This window comes from Haliotis rufescens, unplaced genomic scaffold (assembly GCF_023055435.1).
Source record: "Haliotis rufescens isolate VD_foot unplaced genomic scaffold, xgHalRufe1.0.p SCAF_34, whole genome shotgun sequence".
NCBI lineage: Eukaryota > Metazoa > Mollusca > Gastropoda > Lepetellida > Haliotidae > Haliotis > Haliotis rufescens.
The window spans coordinates 2,716,043-2,740,333 of NW_025964046.1; the positions used below are offsets into that span (position 1 = coordinate 2,716,043).

A 24,291-nucleotide genomic window follows, 5' to 3' on the forward strand; every position below is an offset into this window, starting at 1 on the left:
CATATATATATGGTAGGTTAACTCATTGATCCACTACTTTTTATATATAGATGAACACCAATTATCCAAATTAGGGGGGCACGGGTGGCCCAGTCGTCAAAGGCGCCGCGATTCGCTGTGCAGAGTTGCGTCCCTTGGGCACGCCAGAAACCTATGGTTGTGGGTTCGAATCCCGGTTCGCCCCGATTATGTTTCTAGGTTTGTCAGCACCATGCCCGTGCTCGTGGGTTTCACCGAAGTGGTAAACGTCTGAGACCTGCATCACTTCGGGCTTTCCTCCCACATTAAGCTGGCACGCCGTGATATAACTGGAATACTGTTAAAAGCGACGTTAAACCTCACTCACTCACTCACTCTCCAAATGAGTATAACCTGCCTACTTCGCATTTCTGTTCATCACATCCTTGATAACCGTGTTGGTGTCAACACCGAAATGTTTTAAAATGTTAATCCGCCCTTGACACGGATACCCGTTTGCAAGTCAGTATTGTGGTGAGCGCCTAAGACATGCATCACTCCAACATTAACCTGACAAACCGTGACGGAATAGACTTACTTCTTACTGCAGCGCTAGCAACACAAACTCACTGTCAATTAAAAGAGGACACGTACTTCAAGCACATAAAATATTCAGACGGTATCAGCTTTTCATAAACCGAAAATCGTATGATGCTTTCCCGGGTTTCATATGAGGTGAAAAGTACTTTAGTACCACACTCTAAGCTTTCATTGGTTCAGATCTTTGGTCAACCGAAGTATAACGTAAATTAGTCAACGTGTGCTGACACGGGTCAACCAGGCTGTGTGTGTGTGCGCGTGCGCGTGCGTGTGCTTACGTGCGTGTGTGCGTGCGTTCGTGCGTGCGTGTGTGTGTGTGCGTGACCGTGTGTGTGCATGTGTGTGTGTGTGGTTGTACCAATTCGGACTAATGCCGGTTTTTATAGTGCTACCCCACTGAGATACCATGCCGCAGTTTAAATTGAATACCCCACTCGGACACAGAATCCGAGCCGACAAGTACTGGTTTTATCCTTCTAATGCCAAGCGCCAGGCAGGGTAACAAAAAGTACCTTTTTAACGTATTTTGTTTCCCGTTATCCCCAAGACCACAGAGGGTCGCCGTGGCATGAAAACACGTTTCTTATCTTTAAACAACCACGTCTTGCAAAAAAAACAAAAACATCCTGCTTGTCTGATCTATTTCAGTAAGTCAAACAAAAGCTGTCATTGTTAGCATGTATATATTTCAGCAATCTGTATTCTCCCTTAATTCTTAAACGACGAAGAAAGCATGTTCTTATCATCATGAAAAGGGTTTTCGTTGAGGCAAACTGAACATAAGGTATTTATTGCAAATTGATCACTCTGCACTGCACTTTCAGAGTATCACGCATGATACATTAGCGTAAAGGCATCTGTTCCCCGGTGCTGTTCGGTCAAAGGTCACCCATTCTGTAGGACACACTTGAAACAAAACTATTCTCAACCATACCTGTTTAAATCGAATAAAAATGCAGGAACATTTCAAATTTCTCGAAAACAACCTTGGACACGCCCAAGGTCACGTGAACACTTGATCGTATCTAAACAAGGTTGTGTAAAAAGCTAAAGAATTCTGTCCCCTGGATCGTCTAACACGTGGCACTTTTTCGCTGATCACCTGACCGTATTTCCGCCCGTTTGTTTTTCGCTCAAACACACGAGTGCCTTCGTCGAGAGAGTCAGGGGCAAGTGGAGAGAGGAGACGGTATTCTAGATAAAATGTTACGTATTTCTACAAGTAATTGTTTGAAGCATTCCTTCCGCCATGTTGACTTAGACGCCCGGATTTCTGTTGACAGGAGATGTTGATAAACACATTGATCGACCCTTGAGCAACTATACGCTCGTCTTTATTAAAGGTTAGAACGTGATTTCGAGGGGTGTCCGCTAGCTTCCGTCAAACATTGTTGTAAGACGGGCAGCGGAGGAATTACGCGTGCAGAATGGAAAAACAATAAAAAAATGCAAGTTCAGTTTTGAAAGGATTCGCAAAAGGCCTTGAAAGTGGCCACCAAATACACCCTAACCCCAATGTATCGCTTGTATTATTTAAACCGTTATCCCATGACAAAGTGGGGATAGCCGCAGGATGTGCACGAGGGTGTTAGCAGGTCAACAAGGAGTGCACGTTGATATATCTTTTAAGAACATTGTTTTTAGAATGTAACACTTTTGTTATCTGTGGAGAAAGACTTAATATTCTGGGATGCTGGTTGAATGAGTGAGTATGGTTTTACGCCGCTTTAATTTTATAAGCAATATCCCAGCAAAAGCGGGAACGTCGGAGAACGTCGGGGAACGTCGGGAACGTCGGGAAACGTCGGGGAACGTCGGGGAACGTCGGAGAACGTCGGGAAACGTCGGGGAACGTCGGGGATCGTCGGGGAACGTCGGAGAACGTCGGGGAACGTTGGGAAACGTCGGGGAACGTCGGGGAACGTCGGGTGAACGTCGGGACACGTCGGGGAACGTCGGGGAACGTCGGACATAGCCTCTACATCTCACAGTGGCACTGGAATAATGAGGCCGCTGTGGTCGTGGTGGTCACGGAAAAGAACGCTCCCCCACACTATTCAAATAATATGGATCCATATATGTGCCCTTATTCAAAATATAAGGCTAGCAATCCGTATTTGGAGGAGGGAGCATTCATTATTTTTTAATTGACAAAGCACGTACCAGGCGGTACCTGTCGCATTATGGAGAAGAATGAAAATGATTAAATATTGGACTAGATTGATATTTGAAACTGATAATCCTATATTGAAACATGTTTATGATTTCCAAGTGTCCTTGGCTTATAAAGGTATTGAATGTTGGGCTTTTCATGTATGGTGTTGGTGCTGACAGGTGTAATCAAGATGTTCCCGATGTTAATAAGTTAAGTGTTTCTTTTAAGGAAAGATGTCTAGATATAGACCAGCAAACTAGGTTAAATAAATTAAAAACATTTTCCAGACACAGCCTGTGAGAGACACGTCCAAAGATGCAGACAGACAAAGAGAGACAGACAGACACAGAGATAGGGGAGACAAAAGGACACAAACACGGTCTGTGAGAGACATGTCCAAAGATGCAGACACAAAGAGAGAGAGAGAGAGAGAGAGAGTAAGAGAGAGAGAGAGAGACAGAGAGAGAGAGAGAGAGAGAGAGAGACAGACACAGAGATAGGGGAGAGAGAAGGACACAGACACGGCCTGTGAGAGACACGTCCAAAGATACAGACAGACAAAGAGAGACAGACAGACACAGAGATAGGGGAGAGAGAAGGACACAGACGTAGCCTGTGAGAGACATGTCCAAAGATGCAGACAGACAAAGAGAGACAGCTTCAGACAGAGGCAGATTAGACGACGGTTTCATCCTGCTACTTTCGCCCATTTCCCATGCATGCTTGACAGCTATAATATGCCGTTGGTGGGGGAAGTGGCAGGTGTTTTGACAGAGTTGACATGACTCTGCCCCCCCCCCCCCCCCCCCAAATGTAGTCAGATTTTATTTGTCTCTGTTGTGTAACGCTGAAGCACTCACCATTGCTCCCTGCGGTATGTCTGCACGTGTGGCAGTGCATGTGTGACAGTGCATGTGTGGCAGTGTATGTGTTACAGTGCACGTGTGGCAGTGCATATGTAACAGTGCACGCGTAACAGTGCGTGTGTGACAGTGCATGTGTGACAGTGCACGTGTGACTACGTATGTAACAGTGCACGTGTAACAGTGCGTGTGTGACAATGCATGTTTGACAGTGCACGTGTGACTGCGTATGTAACAGTGCACGTGTAACAGTGCGTGTGTGACAGTGCATGTGTGACAGTGCACGTGTGACTGCGTATGTAACAGTGCACGTGTAACAGTGCGTGTGTGACAGTGCATGTGTGACAGTGCACGTGTGATTGCGTATGTGACAGTGCACGTGTAACAATGCGTGTGTAACAGTGCGTGTGTGACAGTGCACGTGTGATTGCGTATGTGACAGTGCACGTGTAACAGTGCGTGTGTGACAGTGCACGTGTGACTGCGTATGTGACAGTGCACGTGTAACAGTGCATGTGTGACAGTGCGTATGTGACGGTGCATGGGTGTAAAAAGATACTCAAGGGGGAAATTAAAGTGTGCAGATAGCTGACATTCAACAGGCCACACTGAGAATTAACAAGCATATGTCATGCATGCAGCGAGGCCACGGCGGTACTACAAAACACAAACACATTATGTAAATTTATGTAAATTTGAAAAATATATGCTTAATATTTGACATGTGATGTTCTAAATATTCTACGTGAGTTACATTTTAATGAAGTCTTTGAAATGAATTTTTGAGTTAAGTCTCTGAAATCATTTTTTGAGGTGTGTGTGTGTGTGTGTGTGTGTGTGTGTGTGTGTGTGTGTGTGTGTGTGTTAGACTAAAATTTAGCCTCTGAAATGAACATATCGTACATAAAAAAAACAGTTTTTTAGTTATCTTAATAAAAATATAATAAAAAGGAGCCCAGTGACTCTCTGAAGAATGGCAATTATTCTTACACAGCAATGTGAAACCTTTAGAAATCCCCCTCTCTCCACACCAGGGTAACAATGAAACAAGTTAAGAAACTAGAATGTATATATGTCACTAAGTCTCCAATATAATCCCACATGTTGTCTGGCCAGAGAGAGATGGCAGGGCCGGAGCGGGAGCGGGAGGTCTTGTCTCAGTGTGGGGTCTTGGGGAGTGGGGGACGAGGTTCGCCACATCCTAATACTAAACACTAATGACAGCTAGAGATTTACTGATAATTACAAGCTCTGTGCTCGCTTGTGAATTCAGCAGATGTGTACAGACCCTGATACTGCAGTGATCTAGACTTGCCAAACATTATAGACTTGCATGGGCTGTATTTGATATATATTTGTATCAGGGTCTGTAAGACAGACTATGTGTGTGTGTGTTGTGTGTGTTTCTGTGTCTTCATGAAAAAATATCCATGAGTGAGTATGGTTTTACGCCGTTTTTGTCACCTTTTGGCAATTTTATGTTGCTGGGCACCAAACATTTGGTTCACACATTGGTAGGGAATTGAACTAACGAACTTTGACTGACGGCGACAGCTTTGAACACTAACGACACGTACTGATTGTGCTGCAATTCATTAATATTTATTTATGCACGGGGGTATGGTTTTATGCCGCTTTTAGCAAAATTCGAGCAATATCACGGCGGGGGAGACCAGAATTGGGCTTCACACATTGTACCCATGTCGGGAATCGAACCCGGGTCTTCGGCGTGACGAGCGAACGCTTTAACCACTAGGCTACCCGACCGCCCACATAATATGAGTTCACTGAACATGTTCACGTCATCAGCCCGTCGCGTGGTTCATTTGCCGCGAGCTACAAATATGAACAGTCCATTTCACCCACGTCTTATTCGTAACTCTAATCCACCGCCTACACGAGTCGCCCTAGACTATCCTTCATTTCACTGCTCTTTTAAACTTACACTTAATCAGCTGGTTCGTATGACAGGGAAATAAATTTGAATTCATTCTCAAATAACTCGTTTTAAATTCTATTTTCACCATTTCAATATTTAATGCGTCCTAGCCCACTCGCTTTTACGACTTCGCTGCTGCTGTGAAACCCAGTACTGGCGTTGAGGCGTCCACCAATTACAAGTACATTCAACCAAATGCCGGCGCCGAAATCTCCTCATCTAACGCAAATATAGAACGTGTTTATTTTTTAAATAAAATAAAAAATGTGTCTCTTTCAACCTCAAAGCCGATCCTTTTCACACATTTTTGTCATTCCTGATGTCGTTTTCGAAGTACCCAATTTGAATGGTTAACAAAGCAAAAACAAATGTTAGCTGCCAATTGTTCCCTTTGAAATTTTGTTCCAAAGCAATACTCCCTCCAACTGTACAAGAAGGCCTACATCTCAACCGGCGTAGGGATATTAAATCGTTGTCAGGTAAGGTTTACCGCCAGATCCGAGCGCATGCAGTTTTCAATGAAAACTTGAATGAAAACCGTTTTTAAAGCATGCTTGAAACAAATCAGTAACGTGCGTACAATTTGTTAAACCAAACAAAAGGATCTGGACATTCACATCACGGCAACGACTGTAGAAGCATTTGTTGTGGTTGTGTGATAGTCACATGACTGAAGTTAGTTCCAGTACGGATTCCTCTGATTCCTTGCCACTCGCGTCTTTCCGTAACCTTGTCCGGCATGTCTCGGAAGGACACGAGTGGACACGAATGGGATTCCTTTTACACATACGTGTTTGATGCCCTTGCCAGAAGGTATGTACAGCGTGCAACTCGAGTGAGTGAGTGCGTGCGTGCGTGAGAGTGCGTGCGTGAGTGAGTGAGTGAGTGAGTGAGTGTCGCAATGCTGATCGGTTTTTCGCCAAATTTGGGACATGGAACCCATTGATAAGTCTACAATATGTCCTGACTTCGAATCCCAAATAACAACACAATTCAACCAATCAGATTGTGGCTTAAACTCCCAGCCGTAATACAATTAAGTCTCATACCCCCCCCCCCTCTAAAGTTGGGGGAGATATTGCTATGAAGCCATTGATAACTTCAGGATGACAGACATTCCTGTTAATCCACCCTCTCACTGAATGTGATACTCTTTAGCCATGATTTTATCAGTTGTTCCCCTGCTCCAGTGAAGGGCATCCTGTAAAACCTGGGGTGGGGTGGGGTGGGGTGGGGTGGGGTGGGGTCTTGGGTTGGGGTCTTGGGCTGGGGTTATGGGCTGGGGTCTCTGGTATTATCAGATGAAATATACTACTCAAAAAGAAGTTAAGGATCACCCGATTCTTTCATAATAGTAAAGTAAATCTGTCATAGTAATATCAAAGAATCAGGTGATCCTTAACTTCTTTTGAGCAGTATATGTAAACAAAACCCGAAACTGTTGGGGATCTGTCACAAGTGATAGCATCTGCCCAGCTGCAGAAGATTCCAGAGTCTGGACCCATTATGGCAGCAATCACAGATGCCGGATGTTTCCAGCAGACGACATTTTCATTTGACAGCTTTGAAATATGTACAAGGTAGCCAATGAGAAAGAATTTGATACTTTAAATTTACAAAAATTCAGTGGAATCATTCATGGATAGCAGTGGTATAGCTATGAAGTGTAAATTATCTAAAGGAAAAATAACGTACTTTACATATACAGTAAACTACGGTTATAACGAACACGCTTATAACGAACTGGCGGATATAACGAACTTACTTTTTAGTCCCGACTATGTGCTGTAGATATGCTGTATATATGCTTATAACGAACTACGGTTATAAGGAACTAAAAATAGTAGTCCATTTGAGTTCGTTATAACCGTAGTTTACTGTAATGCAGATAAACACTGGTACTTTGTGATATATTCATAATAATAATAAGCTAGAAAACATAATTAGTTGCAGTCTTCATCAAAGTGTTAATTTAAGAAAATAGAAAAAATGTGCTATATAATCAAACCAGGTATATATAATATCAAAACATAACATTTCAAAACAAGAAACGTGTGTGAATTATCACGTCAATTCATCAAAGATGACATTTGGGCAAGTCAGGATTGCTTCAATAATTATGATATTACAGTGTGCATATAACAATAGAGTAGATAATTGAATGAAATGCACAGCTGCATCTGCACATTTAAAATATTTCCCATATCATTTTTTTTCTTAAACAGAGAGACTGTTTAAGAAAACATCTCAAGATAAGGCAATGAAGCCCAGCTAGCCAGTCCCTCTTGTTTTCTTTGGTCTGCCACAATATCTGGCGAAGACCCAGTAGCCTAGTGGTTAAAGCGTTCGCTCGTCACGCCGAAGACCCGGGTTCGATTCCCGACATGGGTACAATGTGTGAAGCCCATTTCTTGTGTCCTCCGCCGTGATATTGCTGGAATATTGCTAAAAGCGGCGTAAAACCATACTCACTCACTCTAAAAGAAATGCACAAACTAAAATGTAAAATGTTTGAAATCGAAAAGGTATAACATTTGTCTATTTCATACTTTGGGTGTGCGTTTCTTTTGGGGTAAGTATGTTTACTAATTACTTTATAACATTATGATTTAATAGTATAATATGTAGTCTTTGAAAAGAAGTATTTTGAAAATAAACTCAAAATGTTCTAAAAATGACTTTTTACAATTTTTGAAAGGATAAATATACCTTTCATTCATTAATATACTACAAAAAAATGTTATAGAAAATATTGAATATTATGTTGTCATTTGTCTCAGTGGTTGTCTGTAATCCAGATATTGGACTCGCACAAGTTCCTAAGTTTTGTTTGTTTGTTTGTTTGTTTGTTGTTTTATACCTCAGCAATATTCAAGCTATATGACGGCGGTGTGTAAATAATGGAGTCTGGACCACACAGTCCAATGATTGACATCATGAGCATTGGTCCACACAATGGCGATAAGATGACATGAATCAACAAAAGTCAGCAAGCCTGACCACCTGATCCCGTTAGTCGCCTCTTACGACAAGCATTCGTTGCACCCATCACAAACACATGCAAAGGCAAGTCAATTGTTCACGTGACAAAACAGGGGAACATATGGTAAATCAAAATAGGGAACTGCATCTGACATCATTCTTATCCCTGATATGTCAACTTTGGAAATGTCCTCAGAATGTCTACCATAAAACCTTTTGAAAGCTTTACTGAGGCCGTGAATGTTGTAATCTTGATCGAACAACTTTTGAGCAAGAGTTGTATGATGCTCTTTGAAATCTTCGTGGAAACAGCATGCTTAATTGTACCTAAAGCACTGAAAAATTTGGACACCGAAGGCTGGAACTGCTAGAATATTGCTCGACACAGAGGGAAACGAAAAGAACATTACTGTGATCTCGCTACAGCTTCCTTGTCAGTTTAAACACCTGTACTAATTTGCTATGGTCCAAATGGAGTTCATGCATTAAACACTACAAAAATCATCAACACATCAGTAAAATATTAAGTATGAACTTTTGGAGGACACTTTAAACGTTGCGGGGAAATTAAGGTTTGCTTCACGATTCCAACATTGGAGTAAGATAATAATATATAGTTGCCATCAATTATGTCACACAATTCAACAATCATCATTACTTGTGATAACAACTGCAACCACACAATGAAATGTCGCAAATCATGAACATGAATGGGACTCCCATCAACCCAATCACTTAATCAGTATAATTTAATATGAGTGAGTAAGTTTGATTTTACGCCGCTTTTAGCAATATTCCAGCAATATCACGGCGGGGGACACCAGAAATGGGCTTCACACATTGGACCCATGTCGGGAATCGAACCCGGGTCTTCGGCGTGACGAGCGAACGCTTTAACCACTAGGCTACCCGACCGCCCCTTATTTAATATGAATATAACAAATCAGAACTATAATGTTAACAGTATAACTTGCAGGGTAGCTTATTAATTTTGTTCAAAACTTTCATTGTATGTTCATGTTATTACCAATCAATCATCAATGACATATTAAATCTAAATCCAGAAGCAGACCACGCCAAAGTCATAGAAACAATTATACTTGACATTTTTAATACAAGAGCAGACTACATGTACATAGTCGAATAGTTCCTCTACCTATTCGGTTTAGTATCTACTGAATTATGTGCCTCCTTCTGCAGTGTCTTTGTTAATCATTATGTGCTTTTAGTTGTAACTTATATATCATCATCAGTATGCGTACTAGCTCTCTCTCCCTGTATATATGACCCGTGAAGATTCCGGGGTAGAATATGTCTTCAGCAACCCCTGCTTGCCGTAGAAGGTGACTATGCTTGTCGTAAAAAGGCGACTAGCGGGATTGGGTGGTCAGGCGCGCTGACTTGGTTGATGCATGTCATCGATCCCAATTGCGTGGGTCGATGCTCATGATATTAATCACTGGATTGTCTGGTCCAGACTCGATTATTTACAGACCGCCGACATATAGATGGAATATTGCCGAGTGCGGCGTTAAACAACAAACCAACCCTGTATATATACATGTGTATGAACCATATGTAAGTCTATGTGCAGACTAGTTTCTATAAACTTTAGTACCATGTTGTCTTTGATGGATACTGTACTCTGGGTTTTTGTATAATATACTCTTATTCTTATTAATCTATATTAAAATCATAAATCATCAGATAGTTTTCATACATATATATTGAAACTGTATTTGTGTCATTGCTTTTGTATTCATTTCACTATTTCATTTAGCCAAACAGTGAAAACCTAGTATTTAACACTTGACGTATGGTGAGAGCTCTGGCAGCCTGTGATAAACATCTAGCTTTATCCTACACAGCTATGTTTATATGTGTATCACTGAGTCACGTCTACATTCTCAGCTTCAGACAGAAAACATATGATGTGAACCCAGACAAGCCCAAGACCCCAGCCCCAGACCCCAAGACCCCAGACCCCACCCCACCCCAAGACCCCAGACCCCACCCCACCCCAAGACCCCAGACCCCACCCCACCCAAGGTTTTACAGTATGACCCAGGGAAGCAGGCAGGGACAAGCTGTAGTCTGTCTTACAGACCCTGATACAAATATATATCTAATACAGCCCATGCAAGTCTATAATGTTTGGCAAGTCTGGATTACTGCAGTATCTGAAAATGAAGAGAGTCACTGGGCTCCCTTTTATTATATTTTTATTAAGATAACTGAACAACTGTTTTTTTCTGTACGATATGTTCATTTCAGAGACTAGATGTTAGTCTAGGACAAGCTGGTCCAAGTTTGTTTGCATTAGGGCACTGATGGCGTGGGCCAGGATGACACTCAAGGATTGAAACAAAACACTCCAAGACAAAACAGTGAAACCCTAGAGACCAAATCAACTCTTTAAAAAAAGAAAAAGTTTTGAATGTAATGGCTAGAAGCATATACCATTGGTATTAAAACCATGGATGCTTTGTGACAGTAAATTAAATGAATTATTAGCTGATTGCCACTTGGCAAATCTGACAACACTTAGTACATCAGTAACGCTCTCGTGCACCAAGAACGCCCATGTCAAGTGTCCCGAGAGGCCTACTTAATCTGCCAACCACGCAGTTGTCATACAATGCTTTTGTTTCATAATGTATTAAATGCGTTCTTGTCGTGTCATGCTTGACTTACCTCATCTCACATACATCCTGCTTCTGTCGTAAACACGTCATACGTATCGCAACAGACCTTATAACTTCAGGAGCGGCGGGGTAGCCTAGTCTTTAAAGCGATCCCTCATCGCGCCGAAGACCCGGATTCGATTCCCAACATTTCTGGTGTCCCCCGCCGTGATATTATTTAAATATTGCTAAAAGCGGCGTAAAACTATGGTCACTCACCCTATAACTCCACCCTGGTGGGGCGGTCGGGTAGCCTAGTGGTTAAAGCGTTCGCTCGTCACGCCGAAGACCCGGGTTCGATTCCCGACATGGGTACAATGTGTGAAGCCCATTTCTTGTGTCCCCCGCCGTGATATTGCTGGAATATTGCTAAAAGCGGCGTAAAATCATACTCACTCACTCACTCCACCCTGGTGCTTCTAGAGATATTGTTTATACAACAGGTGTGTCTCCTATTCGAGTCAGGATTTACATAAGCTAACATCCATTAAGGCAGCAATATTCCTGCTACACGACCGCAGTCTGTAAATAATCTTAGCAAGACAATCCAATGAGTGATATCATGAGCATCGCATTTCGGATATTTGATATCTGTATCTGCTCAAATGCGGTTTATTTGTTCCCTGACCAGTGGTTCCGTATACATTCCAGTTATCATTCTCAACTCCCTTGGGAGTATACAAGATATGTGTATGTGAAAATATGTGTATAAATGTGTGTGTTGGGTTTGGGTTTGGTTGTTTTGAAAGTTTCGGTGTTTGTTTGTTTGTTTGTTTGTTAAAGTTTGTGCCTGAAGGTGCTACAAATGTTCACTCGACACGGGTGTCCTAAAAAAACTAATAAGCAGCATGAGCAACTATACGTGTACCATATGTAGTAGACTAACATTTAGTCTCTGAAATCTTATATTACACAATATCCTTCTTGACTCTAAAAATAAAAAAAATTCCCTATGCTGATTTCAGAGTGGAATAGAGCTAGCTTGAGCTGGCTAGACTTGCTTTTGTATGCATTTCTAGATTATTATTTTTTCATAAAATAAATATATTCCACGGTCATGGTGCAGGACTACATATGTAGCGACAGACATAGATATGAGGGAAACTACTGACCTTTTAACAGTTCCTTCAAGGTCATTGGCTCCATTGTACGCCTTCAATATTTTGACGAGTTCAAAGTTTGTCTTCAGTGGGAACTCTTGTCCGGTTAAATTAATAAAATATTTCCACTTTTTATATTTCCATAATTCCTCCATGCATATAAGTTCTGGTTCCAGCACGGAGTATGTTCCCCATTGAACATCCACAAACCGTGACGAAAAGAAAACATTATTAAAACATCCCACAATTCCACGCATGGCATCCTTGACCTTCGCTTCCGCTTTACTGTCCACATGAACACAGTAATAATTCTGCGGCCGGTAGACGGCGCGTAGGAGACGATCAACTTGCTCCACGTCCTTGAACATTAGCAAGGTGAAGGCCAACGGGAAGTGCTTCTCTTCCTCCGTAAGCGTTTTCGTAACGTATCCTCTCTTCCGTTTAAACGTATCACAGTTTTGGGTTAATTCTATGTACAACTCAGCTGGCTTCTGCTGTCGAGTCTGATTTTCCATGACAGCTTTAACCCTTTCCGTCTCAACAACATCGCCGTCAAATAAGGCACTACAGCTCACCGACGTCACGTGAATTTTAGGACACATGCGTTCGAATTCTATTTGCTTGGCAGTTATGTACCGAGATCGAATACCTTCAATCATATTACCATCTAGACTGATATACGTCTCGTTATGCGAGGCCACGCTTCCGTCTCTCGATATATAAGATCCGTAGAGATGTAACGATTGGTTGGAGAATGTAAATCCATTGGTGATGAACTGAAGCTTTCCAAAAGATGACTTGGATGGCACAAGGATTGTGAGGTCCAGCTTCGTGTACACCACAACATAATACAAGAGGCCAAACAAACTGATGAACAGACACGGAAGAACGTACTTGAAGACCGGACTCTGTTTCACGATGGCGGATAGGGCGGCCATATTGGATTACATCTTCAAAGAAGCCGGTTTTTGTGTCTGAAACACCGAACAATTGCCATTAGGTCTCATGGAACATTAAATGTAAAGGCATATTTTTTTTATGAAGAGGTGAAATGCAATGGGGTTTAACGTCGCGTCCTAGATTATTACACTTATATAGCGACATGCATGCACGTGTGTGTGTATGGCTGCTTGTACTAGTCCGAACTGATGCCGATTTATAGTGCTAGCCCACTGAGATACCATACCGCAGTTTAACATGAATACGCCACTCAGACACTGTATACTGACTCCGAGTCGACCAGACCCTGTTTTAGCTCCTTAATGCCGAATCCAGGCAGGGTATTAACAAGTACCACCTTTTAACGTCTATGACGCGGCCCGGGATTAAACCCTGGACCTTTCCGGGCGGACGCTCTACCACTAGACCACGGAGGCGGTCACTTTGATAAAGATGATCAGGAAAACATTTTGGGGACAATAACATTTTATTTCATGAAAAACAAAACAGGGTTGAATCAAAAGCTCATAACTCATCATCCTCACCCTACTGCCCCAAACATCCCTACCCTACTGCGACAATCATCCCTACCCTACTGCCCCAATCATCCCTACCCTACTTCCCCAATCACCCCTACCCTACTGCCCCAAACATCCCTACCCTACTGCGACAATCATCCCTACCCTACTGCCCCAATCATCCCTACCCTACTGCCCCAAACATCCCTACCCTACTGCCCCAATCATCCCTACCCTACTTCCCCAATCACCCCTACCCTACTGCCCCAAACATCCCTACCCTACTGCGACAATCATCCCTACCCTACTGCGACAATCATCCCTACCCTACTGCCCCAAACATCCCTACCCTACTGCGACAATCATCCCTACCCTACTGCCCCAAACATCCCTACCCTACTGCGACAATCATCCCTACCCTACTGCGACAATCATCCCTACCCTACTGCCCCAAACATCCCTACCCTACTGCGACAATCATCCCTACCCTACTGCGACAATCATCCCTACCCTACTGCGACAATCATCCCTACCCTACTGCCCCAAACATCCCTACCCTACTGCGACAATCATCCCTACCCTACTGCGACAATCATCCCTACCCTACTGCCCCAATCACCCCTACCCTACTGCGACAATCATCCCTACCCTACTGCGACAATCATCCCTACCCTACTGCCCCAAACATCCCTACCCTACTGCGACAATCATCCCTACCCTACTGCGACAATCATCCCTACCCTACTGCCCCAAACATCCCTACCCTACTGCGACAATCATCCCTACCCTACTGCGACAATCATCCCTACCCTACTGCGACAATCATCCCTACCCTACTGCCTAATCATCCCTACCCTACTGCCCCAATCACCCCTACCCTACTGCCCCAATCACCCCAAATTATCCAATTGCTAAATTAATCACACATTAGGCTGTAAACGATGAAAATAATTAACAAATCCGCAAAATAACATTTATGTCAATTAATAAGTGACCCGTAAAGATGCGGGGTAGAATAGGTCTCCAGCAATCCGTGCTTGCTGTAAAAGGCGACTATGCTTGTCGTAAGAGGCGACTAGCGGGATCGGGTGGTCAGGTTCGCTGACTTGGTTGATGAATGTCATCGTATCCCAATTGGGTAGGTTCGATGTTCATGATATCAATCAATGGATTGTCTGGTCCAGACTCGATTATTTATAGACCGCCGTCATATACCTGGAATATTGCTGAGTGCGGCGTTCAAAAACAAACAAACAAACAAATTATTATTAAGTAATCACAGCTCGTGACCAGGAGGTGTACACGCGAGCGTCCTCGGAGCTATTTGTATAAGTTTCCTAGATGACACTTTGATCAACATACAACACAATCTCATTAAAATCAGATCTTAGTTCTCGCTACCGCTAAACAAAGATCTGAGGACATCCCATTACAGGTCACGCCAGACCGACCTTGCGTAAACTTTGACTGACGAACGGAATGACCAATCAGAAGGCAGCTTTCTCGTACTTTACGGCACTAATTTCAAATTGGCGACTACGCTTCGAAACATATTTTGACAAATTCTCGATTACACATTTGAAACCTGAACTAAAAAACATCCCGGAATGGCTAAGAGATGGTCTAGATTGTATGGATTCAGTCGTTAAACCCGTAACTATCGTTCGGAATACCCCGTGTTAAAGTTTTCGAGGTTGTATTATTATTCCGACTCTCACTTTCATGATCTGGTAAGCTACGCTCTGATTGGTCGGATGAAAGTCGTTCTGACGTGACCCCTAATGTCGTCTGCGATGTCTTCAGATCTTTGTTTAGCGGTAGCGAGAACTAAGGTCTGATTATTGCGAAATTGCGAAATGTGAGCTTTCTAGACTTTCATAAATTCACGGCACCTGATAATTTCGAATATATTTGGCATTGGAAAAAGCGGCTCAATGAATGGGGTTGTGATAACGGGGTCTTTGTGTGTCATCGTAACCAGACCGTGTGATTCAATAGTTCATAATAACAATATTGTAAGCATTCTACCTACATGTGGAAGGAATATTATTGTGTGGGTCGTATAACAAGAAACAAACAAATCTACACCAAATTCAAGCACGCCCAAGGGACACAACTCGGTGCGTATTGGTCAGTGAGTATGGTTATGCGTCGCTGTTATCCCCATTCCAGCAATAACACCGCGGGTGTAACAGAACTGGGCTTCACACATTGTACCCATATGAGGAATCGAACCCGGGCCGTGACTAGTTACCGCTTTAAACGCTGAGCTATCCCTTCCGGCCCAGAGTGAGTGAGTGAGTGAGTTGGGTTTAGCGCCGCTTTTAACAGTATTCCAGTCATATCACGGCGTGTCAGCTTAATGTGGGAGGAAAGCCCGAAGTGATGCAGGTCTCAGACGTTTACCACTTCGGTGAAACCCACGAGCACGGGTATGGTGCTGACAAACCTAGAAACATAACCGGGGCGAACCGGGATTCGAACCCATAATCATAGGTTTCTGGCGTGCCTAAGGGACGCAACTCTGCACAGCGAATCGCGGCGCCTTAGACGACTGGGCCACCCGTGACCCCTCCGGCCCAGAGACACAATGACAAACACATGCGGTGTAGTCTCGCTGATGTACGAGATGACATTTCCAACATGGCCGTCTTGGTGGCCATATTTAAATGTTCCCCATTTACTCTAAATGTCAGTTTCCCGGTTCAAAGGGAGATGACGAAAATGTGGAACCATTACAATACGGCGTTACTTTAAGGTCAGAGGTCAAACGAGCAAAACATTAACACACATCTACAAGGCATATTAAAACAATGCATATCAAATTTCACAATCATAGTAAGCAGTAATTGGTGATTTTCTGAATTAGCTCGGAATTTTTTTGCAAATATGCACACACAAAAATAAAAAATATTATTAAAACATTCAGAGACATAATATGACTAGAGCGAAGTGGTTATACGTGAAGGTCAAACGATCTAAAATCCAAATGCATTGAAACATATTTTGTTCCGCCTATCCCATTTTTCGACGAGATATTTCAGAGAAGATGTTGAACAAGTAGACGTTTCGCTTTGGCCTGAGCAAGCGCAATGATGTTAAAGTTGCGGTTAAGGTGATCTAACCTCCGATGCCTGTGACATTGTAATGTTTAAGTGATTACTAAATTATTAGTAATTAAATGGAACGTAACTCAGCAGCGGGTAATTTTAGAAGAGCGCAATTCAGAAGAACGTAACCTAGAAGAGGGTAATTTTAGAAGAGAGCAATTCAGAAGAACGTAACCAAGAAGAGGGTAATTTTAGAAGAGAGCAATTCAGAAGAACGTAACCTAGAAGAGGGTAATTTTAGAAGAGAGCAATTCAGAAGGACGTCACCTTGAAGAGGGTAATTTTAGAAGAGAGCAATTCAGAAGAACGTTACCTTCAAGAGGGTAATTTTAGAAGAGAGCAATTCAGAAGAACGTAACCTAGAAGAGGGTAATTTTAGAAGAGAGCAATTAAGAAGAACGTAACCAAGAAGAGGGTAATTTTAGAAGAGAGCAATTCAGAAGAACGTAACCTAGAAGAGGGTAATTTTAGAAGAGAGCAATTCAGAAGGACGTCACCTTGAAGAGGGTAATTTTAGAAGAGAGCAATTCAGAAGAACGTAACCTAGAAGAGGGTAATTTTAGAAGAGAGCAATTCAGAAGAACGTAACCAAGAAGAGGGTAATTTTAGAAGAGAGCAATTCAGAAGGACGTAACCTTGAAGAGGGTAATTTTAGAAGAGAGCAATTCAGAAGAACGTAACCTTGAAGAGGGTAATTTTAGAAGAGAGCAAATCAGAAGAACGTAACCAAGAAGAGGGTAATTTTAGAAGAGAGCAATTCAGAAGGACGTAACCTAGAAGAGGGTAATTTTAGAAGAGAGCAATTCAGAAGAACGTAACTCAGCAGCGGGTAATTTTAGAAGAGAGCAATTCAGAAGAACGTAACCAAGAAGAGGGTAATTTTAGAAGAGAGCAATTCAGAAGAACGTAACCAAGAAGAGGGTAGTTTTAGAAGAGAGCAATTCAGAAGAACGTAACCAAGAAGAGGGTAATTTAAAAAGAGAGCAATTCAGAAGAACGTAACCTAGAAGAGGGTAATTTTAGTGAAACCAAATTTAGTAGACCATAAATTAGCAGTGGGTAATTTTAGTAGAGACTAAATTTTTAGAATGTAACATGAATGTGGGTCATTTTAGTAGAGACTAATTTATTAGAATGAAACATAGATGAGGGTAATGTTAGTAGAGGGTATTTAAGAACATAGTTTAGTAGAGAGCAAGTTTTAGTTGCATGTAATTAGAGCTTGAACTGAGCTTACAGCTTCTCTTGAAACCGAACGATGTGTGACGATCCTGAGACTTCACGAAGACTTTTAACACCAATCCCTGGCTCTTAATGATTTAGTCTCGTCAACAGAAACCTGTCACATCATCGATACCGAGTACAAACGCAGCTAACAAATACTTACCTGCGCCTATCTTTATTTTCAAAGGTTAGATATATATATATATAAGTGAAGACAGGTCAGAGACTTGAGGCATCTTTTACAAATGTCAAATGCGAGAACAACAACAGCATCGATTACTTTCGTTGAATGATTAGGTACAAATTAGATACCGCCTGTTTGAGTGTCAGTTTAAACGTGATAGTTTGATGAATTCTGTACTGACTAAGTGAGTTTGATAAGGACGGATAAAGGGGTAATGGACGGATGGGTATGGATTGGGGTGGGGAGATGGGGTGGCTCGAGGTGGAGAAAGGGGTGGGTGGTTCAGCGCGGGGGTCTTAGTTGGAAGAGAGGTCGTAGTGGATGTCGCGAAGGGGGAAGGGGGATTTGAGGTGGGTTTTGTGGATGGGAACAGGAAGGGGGTTTGTGGTGAGTCGTGGATAGGAAAGGAAGTATGAACCCGAGTATTACTTCGTCCAATGTTTTTTGAGAGGCTGCGTTGCACATTTCATAGTGACACTTTAACACAGCCATACTCTGGACCATGAGATATTGATTAGATTCCGAATAAGAAATACATTGAAGATTGTCGTGGATTTCTCTAATATCGAAACGGAATTACCACACGGCTAAGCGATGGGAGGAATAAACGCACAGAATTTGAGTTAAATGATGTTGTGTCAGCTTGTTGTGGGAGGAGTGAGTGAGTGAGTTGGGATTAACGCCCCTTTGAACAGTATTTTAGTTATATGATGTTGTGTCAGCTTAATGTGGGAGGAGTGAGTGAGTTGAGTTTAACGCCCCTTTGAACAGTGTTTCAGTTATATGATGTTGTGTCAGCTTAATGTGGGAGGAGTGAGTGAGTCAGTTAAGTTTAACGCCCCTTTGAACAGTATTTTACACTCGATGACCCCAGCAACCTTGTTGCTAGGCTGACGTCACATGGCATTGTTTCGCCGATGGATATTGCAACAAAATTCCACAAATTACGTCATCGGGTATTGTGACGTTATTGTAAACTTTGAGGTGCAAGGCCCGTTCCACAAGGCGATGGTATTCTAGCGCAACGACAGTCGTTAGTCTAAGTTAAAGTATGTGAGTTGCGACAGTCTAAGCCCTACGATAATTTTGTGAATTCTAAAGTTGGACCGTTGTATGGTATTAAATTCGTACGTTTCAACTTTTGACGTGTTTGAGGTATTATTCTGTAAACTCAATTGGACTATGCCGTGGATCGTGTAGGTGTCAGCCTATTCATACTCAACAGTATAATTCTAAAAACGTTATAAATGGCAAGTAATAAATACAATACTAAACTCGCTCCCGTGTAAAACAAATTCTATGAAACTCGTGAATAGTTGTAGTATCTGACGGGAGCTCGTTTAGTATTCTAAATATATGATGTTGTGTCAGCTTAATGTGGGAGGAGGGAGTCAGTGAGAGTACGCCGCTGTGACCAGTTAACATTCTTTTAGTGAAACTCACGATCACGATATCGATGCAGACACCAGGGACATGATTGTGGTGAATCTGGGATTCGAACCCACGATCATCAGATCCTGGCAGAGCAAGGGACAGAACTCTTCGCGGCAAGCTCGATCACCAAGTCGTCCCCTCCTCAAGTAATATAACAGCCATTGCATAATAAACGTAAACTGGAACTACCAATACTAAACGCATCCAAACCTCATGAGTTAGTGAGTGAGTGAGTTTGTTAGAGGTGGTGGTGGCGGAGTGTTTGGTATGTCTCGAAACCTAAGGAATTAAGTTTTTTGTTCGACATTGAACTTTTGAACTGGTCCCTAAACGACTGGCGTTTGTACAGTCCCCTTATCTAGACATGCCTAGCTTGATGAGTGATCGAGTTTGGTTTTTACGCCGCTTTTAGCAATATTCCAGCAATATCACGGCGGGGGACACCAGAAATAGGCTTAACACATTGAACCCATGTCGGGAATCGAACCCGGGTCTTCGGCGTGACGAGCGAACGCTTTAACCACTAGGCTACCCGACCGCCCCTCAAACCTCATTAAACCAGCTCACTGTTGGGGATGTCAGAGTGCATTAAAGAAGCTTATTGACGCACAGATTTGATTACACAGACGTTTGTGGTAAAGGGGGACACAGGTGGCCCAGTCGTCAAAGGCGCTGCAATTCGCTGTGCAGAGTTACGTCCCTTGGGCGCGCCAGTAACCTATGATTGTGGTTACGATTCCCGGTTCGCCACGATTACGTCTCTAGGTTTGTCAGCACCATACCCGTGCTCGTGGGTTTCACCGAAGGGGTAAACGTCTGAGACCTGCATCACTTCGGGTTTTCCTCACACATTAAACCGACAGGCCGTGATATAACAGGAATATTATTAAAAGCGGCATAAAACCGAACTTAACACACACACACACACAGACACACACACACACACACACACACACACACACGGATAAACGGGGCTTTACTTTAAACATCATACGATAATGTTGTGACACTTTTAATGTGAGCATCTATCTGAGTTACTCGGCAGGACGTTAATTCAGATAAAGATCAGAAAATGATGATGATGATGATGATGATGATGATGATGATGAAAAAAACTAATGATATACAAATCTATATTGAGGGGAGTACATAGTCTGTCTTTCAGACCCTGATAAAAATATATATCAAATACAGCCCATGCAAGTCTAAAATGTCTGGCAAGTCTAGATTACTGCAGTACTGAAAATGAACAACTGTTTTTCTGTACGATATGTTCATTTTAGAGACTAGATGTTAGTCTAGGAAGTACACAACACTGCGTCGTACAACCGACAGCCCAGAGACCCCCCCCCCCCCCCCCCCCCCCCCCATTGCCTACAATTTGGTACTTTGATCACGTTTACAATTCCCGTTATAGCATCACGTGGCTGGCAACTTGTGACTCGCGTTATTAGAGACAGAATCGTCTATGGAGAACAAAAAAGAAAAACTTCTAGTTATAAAACGCACCCTTAACGCTAGCCTTTCAGGACGCGATTGTTTCTATATACACAATAAAATCATGTGAAACTTGGCATCTGGTAAAATCAACCAAGGTAGATCAACAGTCATCCAGTCTCACAGACAGCGGGGCGAACACGTGAAAGTGGCAAAACCCAGATGGTGATTATGATTCTAGAACAAGCAATGATGCCATTAGCAGCTGACGTGATAATATGATACACGCGCACTCACGTGCTCTCGGTCTTGTTCGCACGCCGTTGTGCTTTGTGTACTGCCAAATTAAGAAAACATATGAACTTCAGTATTACAGAACCAACGCGGAACCTTACCATTTCGTGATCCACTCAAAACTCCGAACTAGACAAGTCCTTCTTCGTTCCTCCGAGTGTATAACGATTTCAGAAACACAATCTTCCCATCGCAAGTACGATTCCTTGGTTCCATTTAATCCCGGCGTTTCCAAGCCAACCAAAGGCCAAACTGACCATCTGACCACTTCGCGGGGTCATCATTCAAACCCTGCGGTCAAAGAACAGCGGCGTCTATCCCCCCGATCACAACACGCCTAACTGCAACGTCCCCCCCGTGAACATGTGCGTCTGTGCCGTCTCCGCGAGCAATACCCACACAAGCCTACAGTCGCACCACCTCACGATAACCAAGGCTGTCGCTTATCACGTTGTCATGTAGCCAGCCCTTACATACATGCGGACCAACCTACGACGACACGAGAGCTCGATCGGGGCAGAGATGTGTGCATTTCAGCCCTGACTCGGTATAATTAGTTTCCTGTCTGGGTCCAACGGTACGTGTCCATCATTCTGGGGCTAGAGAGGCCAGCTGACTTGATTCAACAGCTACGCTGCTAGTCGCCTAGATCCGGATCATTTGGTTCTGTCATCCACAGCTACAAGCTTGTATTGATTCGTGTACAAGTGTACTGACACCAGCCACGAGAGGATAAATCGGACAGATTTGAAATGTATGGCAAGAAAGTGATAAAGCTACCCCCCCCCCCCCCCCCCTTTCCAGTCTAACCCTTCCCCGGGAAAAGCTTACATACTGATGGAATTAAATGAAGTGAAAACATTTTGACTCGCAAGTAATTTCTTTGTGACATATGTCATCGTTTGATAACTAGCGGACCCAGGAGGTAGCGGCGGGGATAGTGATAGTGAGAGGTGGTCTGATGGATTAATTATCTGTCGAGTCTCGACTCACCCTAGACTTTGTATCAGGTAAGCCAAAGTAATCACTTAAGGTAAACTAAAGATTTCATATCAGGTGAGCGAAATTCTTCGTATCAGGTGAGCTAAAGTCTTCATATCAGGTGAGCCAAAGTCTTCATATCAGGTGAGCTTAAGTCTTCATATCAGGTGAGCTAAAGTCTTCATATCAGGTGAGCTAAAGTCATATCAGGTGAGCTAAAGTCTTCATATCAGGTGAGTTAAAGTTTTCATATCAGGTGAACCAAAGTCTTCATATCAGGTGAGCTAAAATCTTCATATCAGGTGAACTAAAATCTTCATATCAGGTGAACCAAAATCTTCATATCAGGTGAGCTGAAGACTTCATGTCAGGTGAGCTAAAGTATCCATATCAGGTAAACCAAAGACTTCATATCAGGTGAGCTAAAGTCTTCATATCAGGTGAGCTAAAGACGTCATATCAGCTGAACGAACGTCTTCATATCAGGTGAACTAAAGACTTCACATCAGGTAAGTTATTACTTATATAAATTATTCCTTTTTTCTTTGTAAAACGTACCGATCGTCGTTGTTGCTTTCACTGATATTGGCGGCGATAGGGTAGCCGAGTGGATAAAGTGTTGGCTCGACACGCCTCAGACCCGTGTTCTACTCCCCACATAGGCACCGGTACAATATGTGGAGCCGATTCTAAGTGTCTCTCTAGCTTGACTATCACTCACTACTGCTACTTCGTGATCGTTTTTTTCCAAATTACCAAGTCATTTCCCAAAGGATTAAGTTATTTTTTTCATTTCGAGGCAAAAAATCACGCCCGGGAAAAAGTATTTGTGGTGTTCCCAACCACGTTAATCTTAAGTAATATTACCGTAAATATGATAAGTTTTAAACCATTTCCCTGAGACCGCCAAACACAATTTTAATAAGGATCGATATCAATAAGGTTTTTCTGATTACATGCTTGATGAAAAAATGGGAAAAGTCGAAAAAATAATATTTCAGTTTTAAACTGTTCATTTCCGCCGAGCCGGATAGAAAAAGACACTTACGATATTTTTTGGTTTCCAGGCCGGACACTGAAAGCACAAGAAGTATCCAGGGCGACCACTGTTCTTATTTCAACCGGTTCTACTAGAAATGTGCGGCCTTCTCAAAACGCTGTTCAAATTTGACTATTCCCACACCAGACTCAAAGCACATCACACCTCTGTCAACAAACTCGACCTGACATCCGCCATTTCCGAACACATCCCGAAGAACCAAGACCATAACATCACGTGGGTCGCCACCAAAGTCCTGTCTACCAACAACAACTGGCGACAAAGAAAACTACAAGAAGCTTTGACATCAGGAGACACCAGCCAGCCATGAACCGTTACCAGGGAAGCTATCTGCCTAGTGCTTGGGACTTACTGCTTTGATCTTTGTGGGTGTTAATTGTGTAGCTGGCTTTAATTTGTCCTTATTGCTATTCCCATTCTTTGACCTATCAGTGGTAATTACCCACGGACTCCCGTTTGTCCACTGTCCTTTACTATTCAATGATAATTTACTGTAAAGCGTTGCTTCCAATGTCTTTTGCTAATCACCTATCACCTATCACCTCGGTCTCCCTGATTAGTTTTCCACCTTTTGTTATCTTATTACTTTTGTTGTCCTTACATGTCCATTTATCATCCAAAACTGGCTCCCACAGGAGATATCGCTTGGATGAGATCAAGCGATATCTACACTGTAGATATCGCTGCAATGAAATTGCATCACAATGCTTTGCAGACCATTGTGACATCACTGTTACCCTGACGTCACAATGGAATGACATCACTAATGGATCTGCTACTGAAGCTGTTAGCACTTTTTACACTGAAAACACTGCTAATTACTGTCTAC

General features: G+C 42.7%; 1 protein-coding gene across 2 annotated transcripts in view; it reads right to left on the reverse strand.

The window, feature by feature from the left end:
* The window catches only part of LOC124148336 (beta-1,3-galactosyl-O-glycosyl-glycoprotein beta-1,6-N-acetylglucosaminyltransferase-like), an 89,381-nt gene that overhangs the window by 14,459 nt on the left and 50,631 nt on the right, over nucleotides 1-24,291 (reverse strand). Inside the window, exons 1-2 of one of the 2 annotated variants that reach the window (XM_046519371.2) lie at nucleotides 21,523-21,807; nucleotides 12,294-13,255 (exon numbers count right to left, since the gene is read on the reverse strand). In XM_046519371.2, coding sequence (XP_046375327.2) covers nucleotides 12,294-13,219 — 926 coding nt within the window. In that variant the 5' untranslated portion in view covers nucleotides 13,220-13,255; nucleotides 21,523-21,807. Of the gene's footprint in view, nucleotides 1-12,293; nucleotides 13,256-21,522; nucleotides 21,808-24,291 lie in introns of those variants that run through there. The other variant, XM_046519372.2, reaches the window with a different exon arrangement.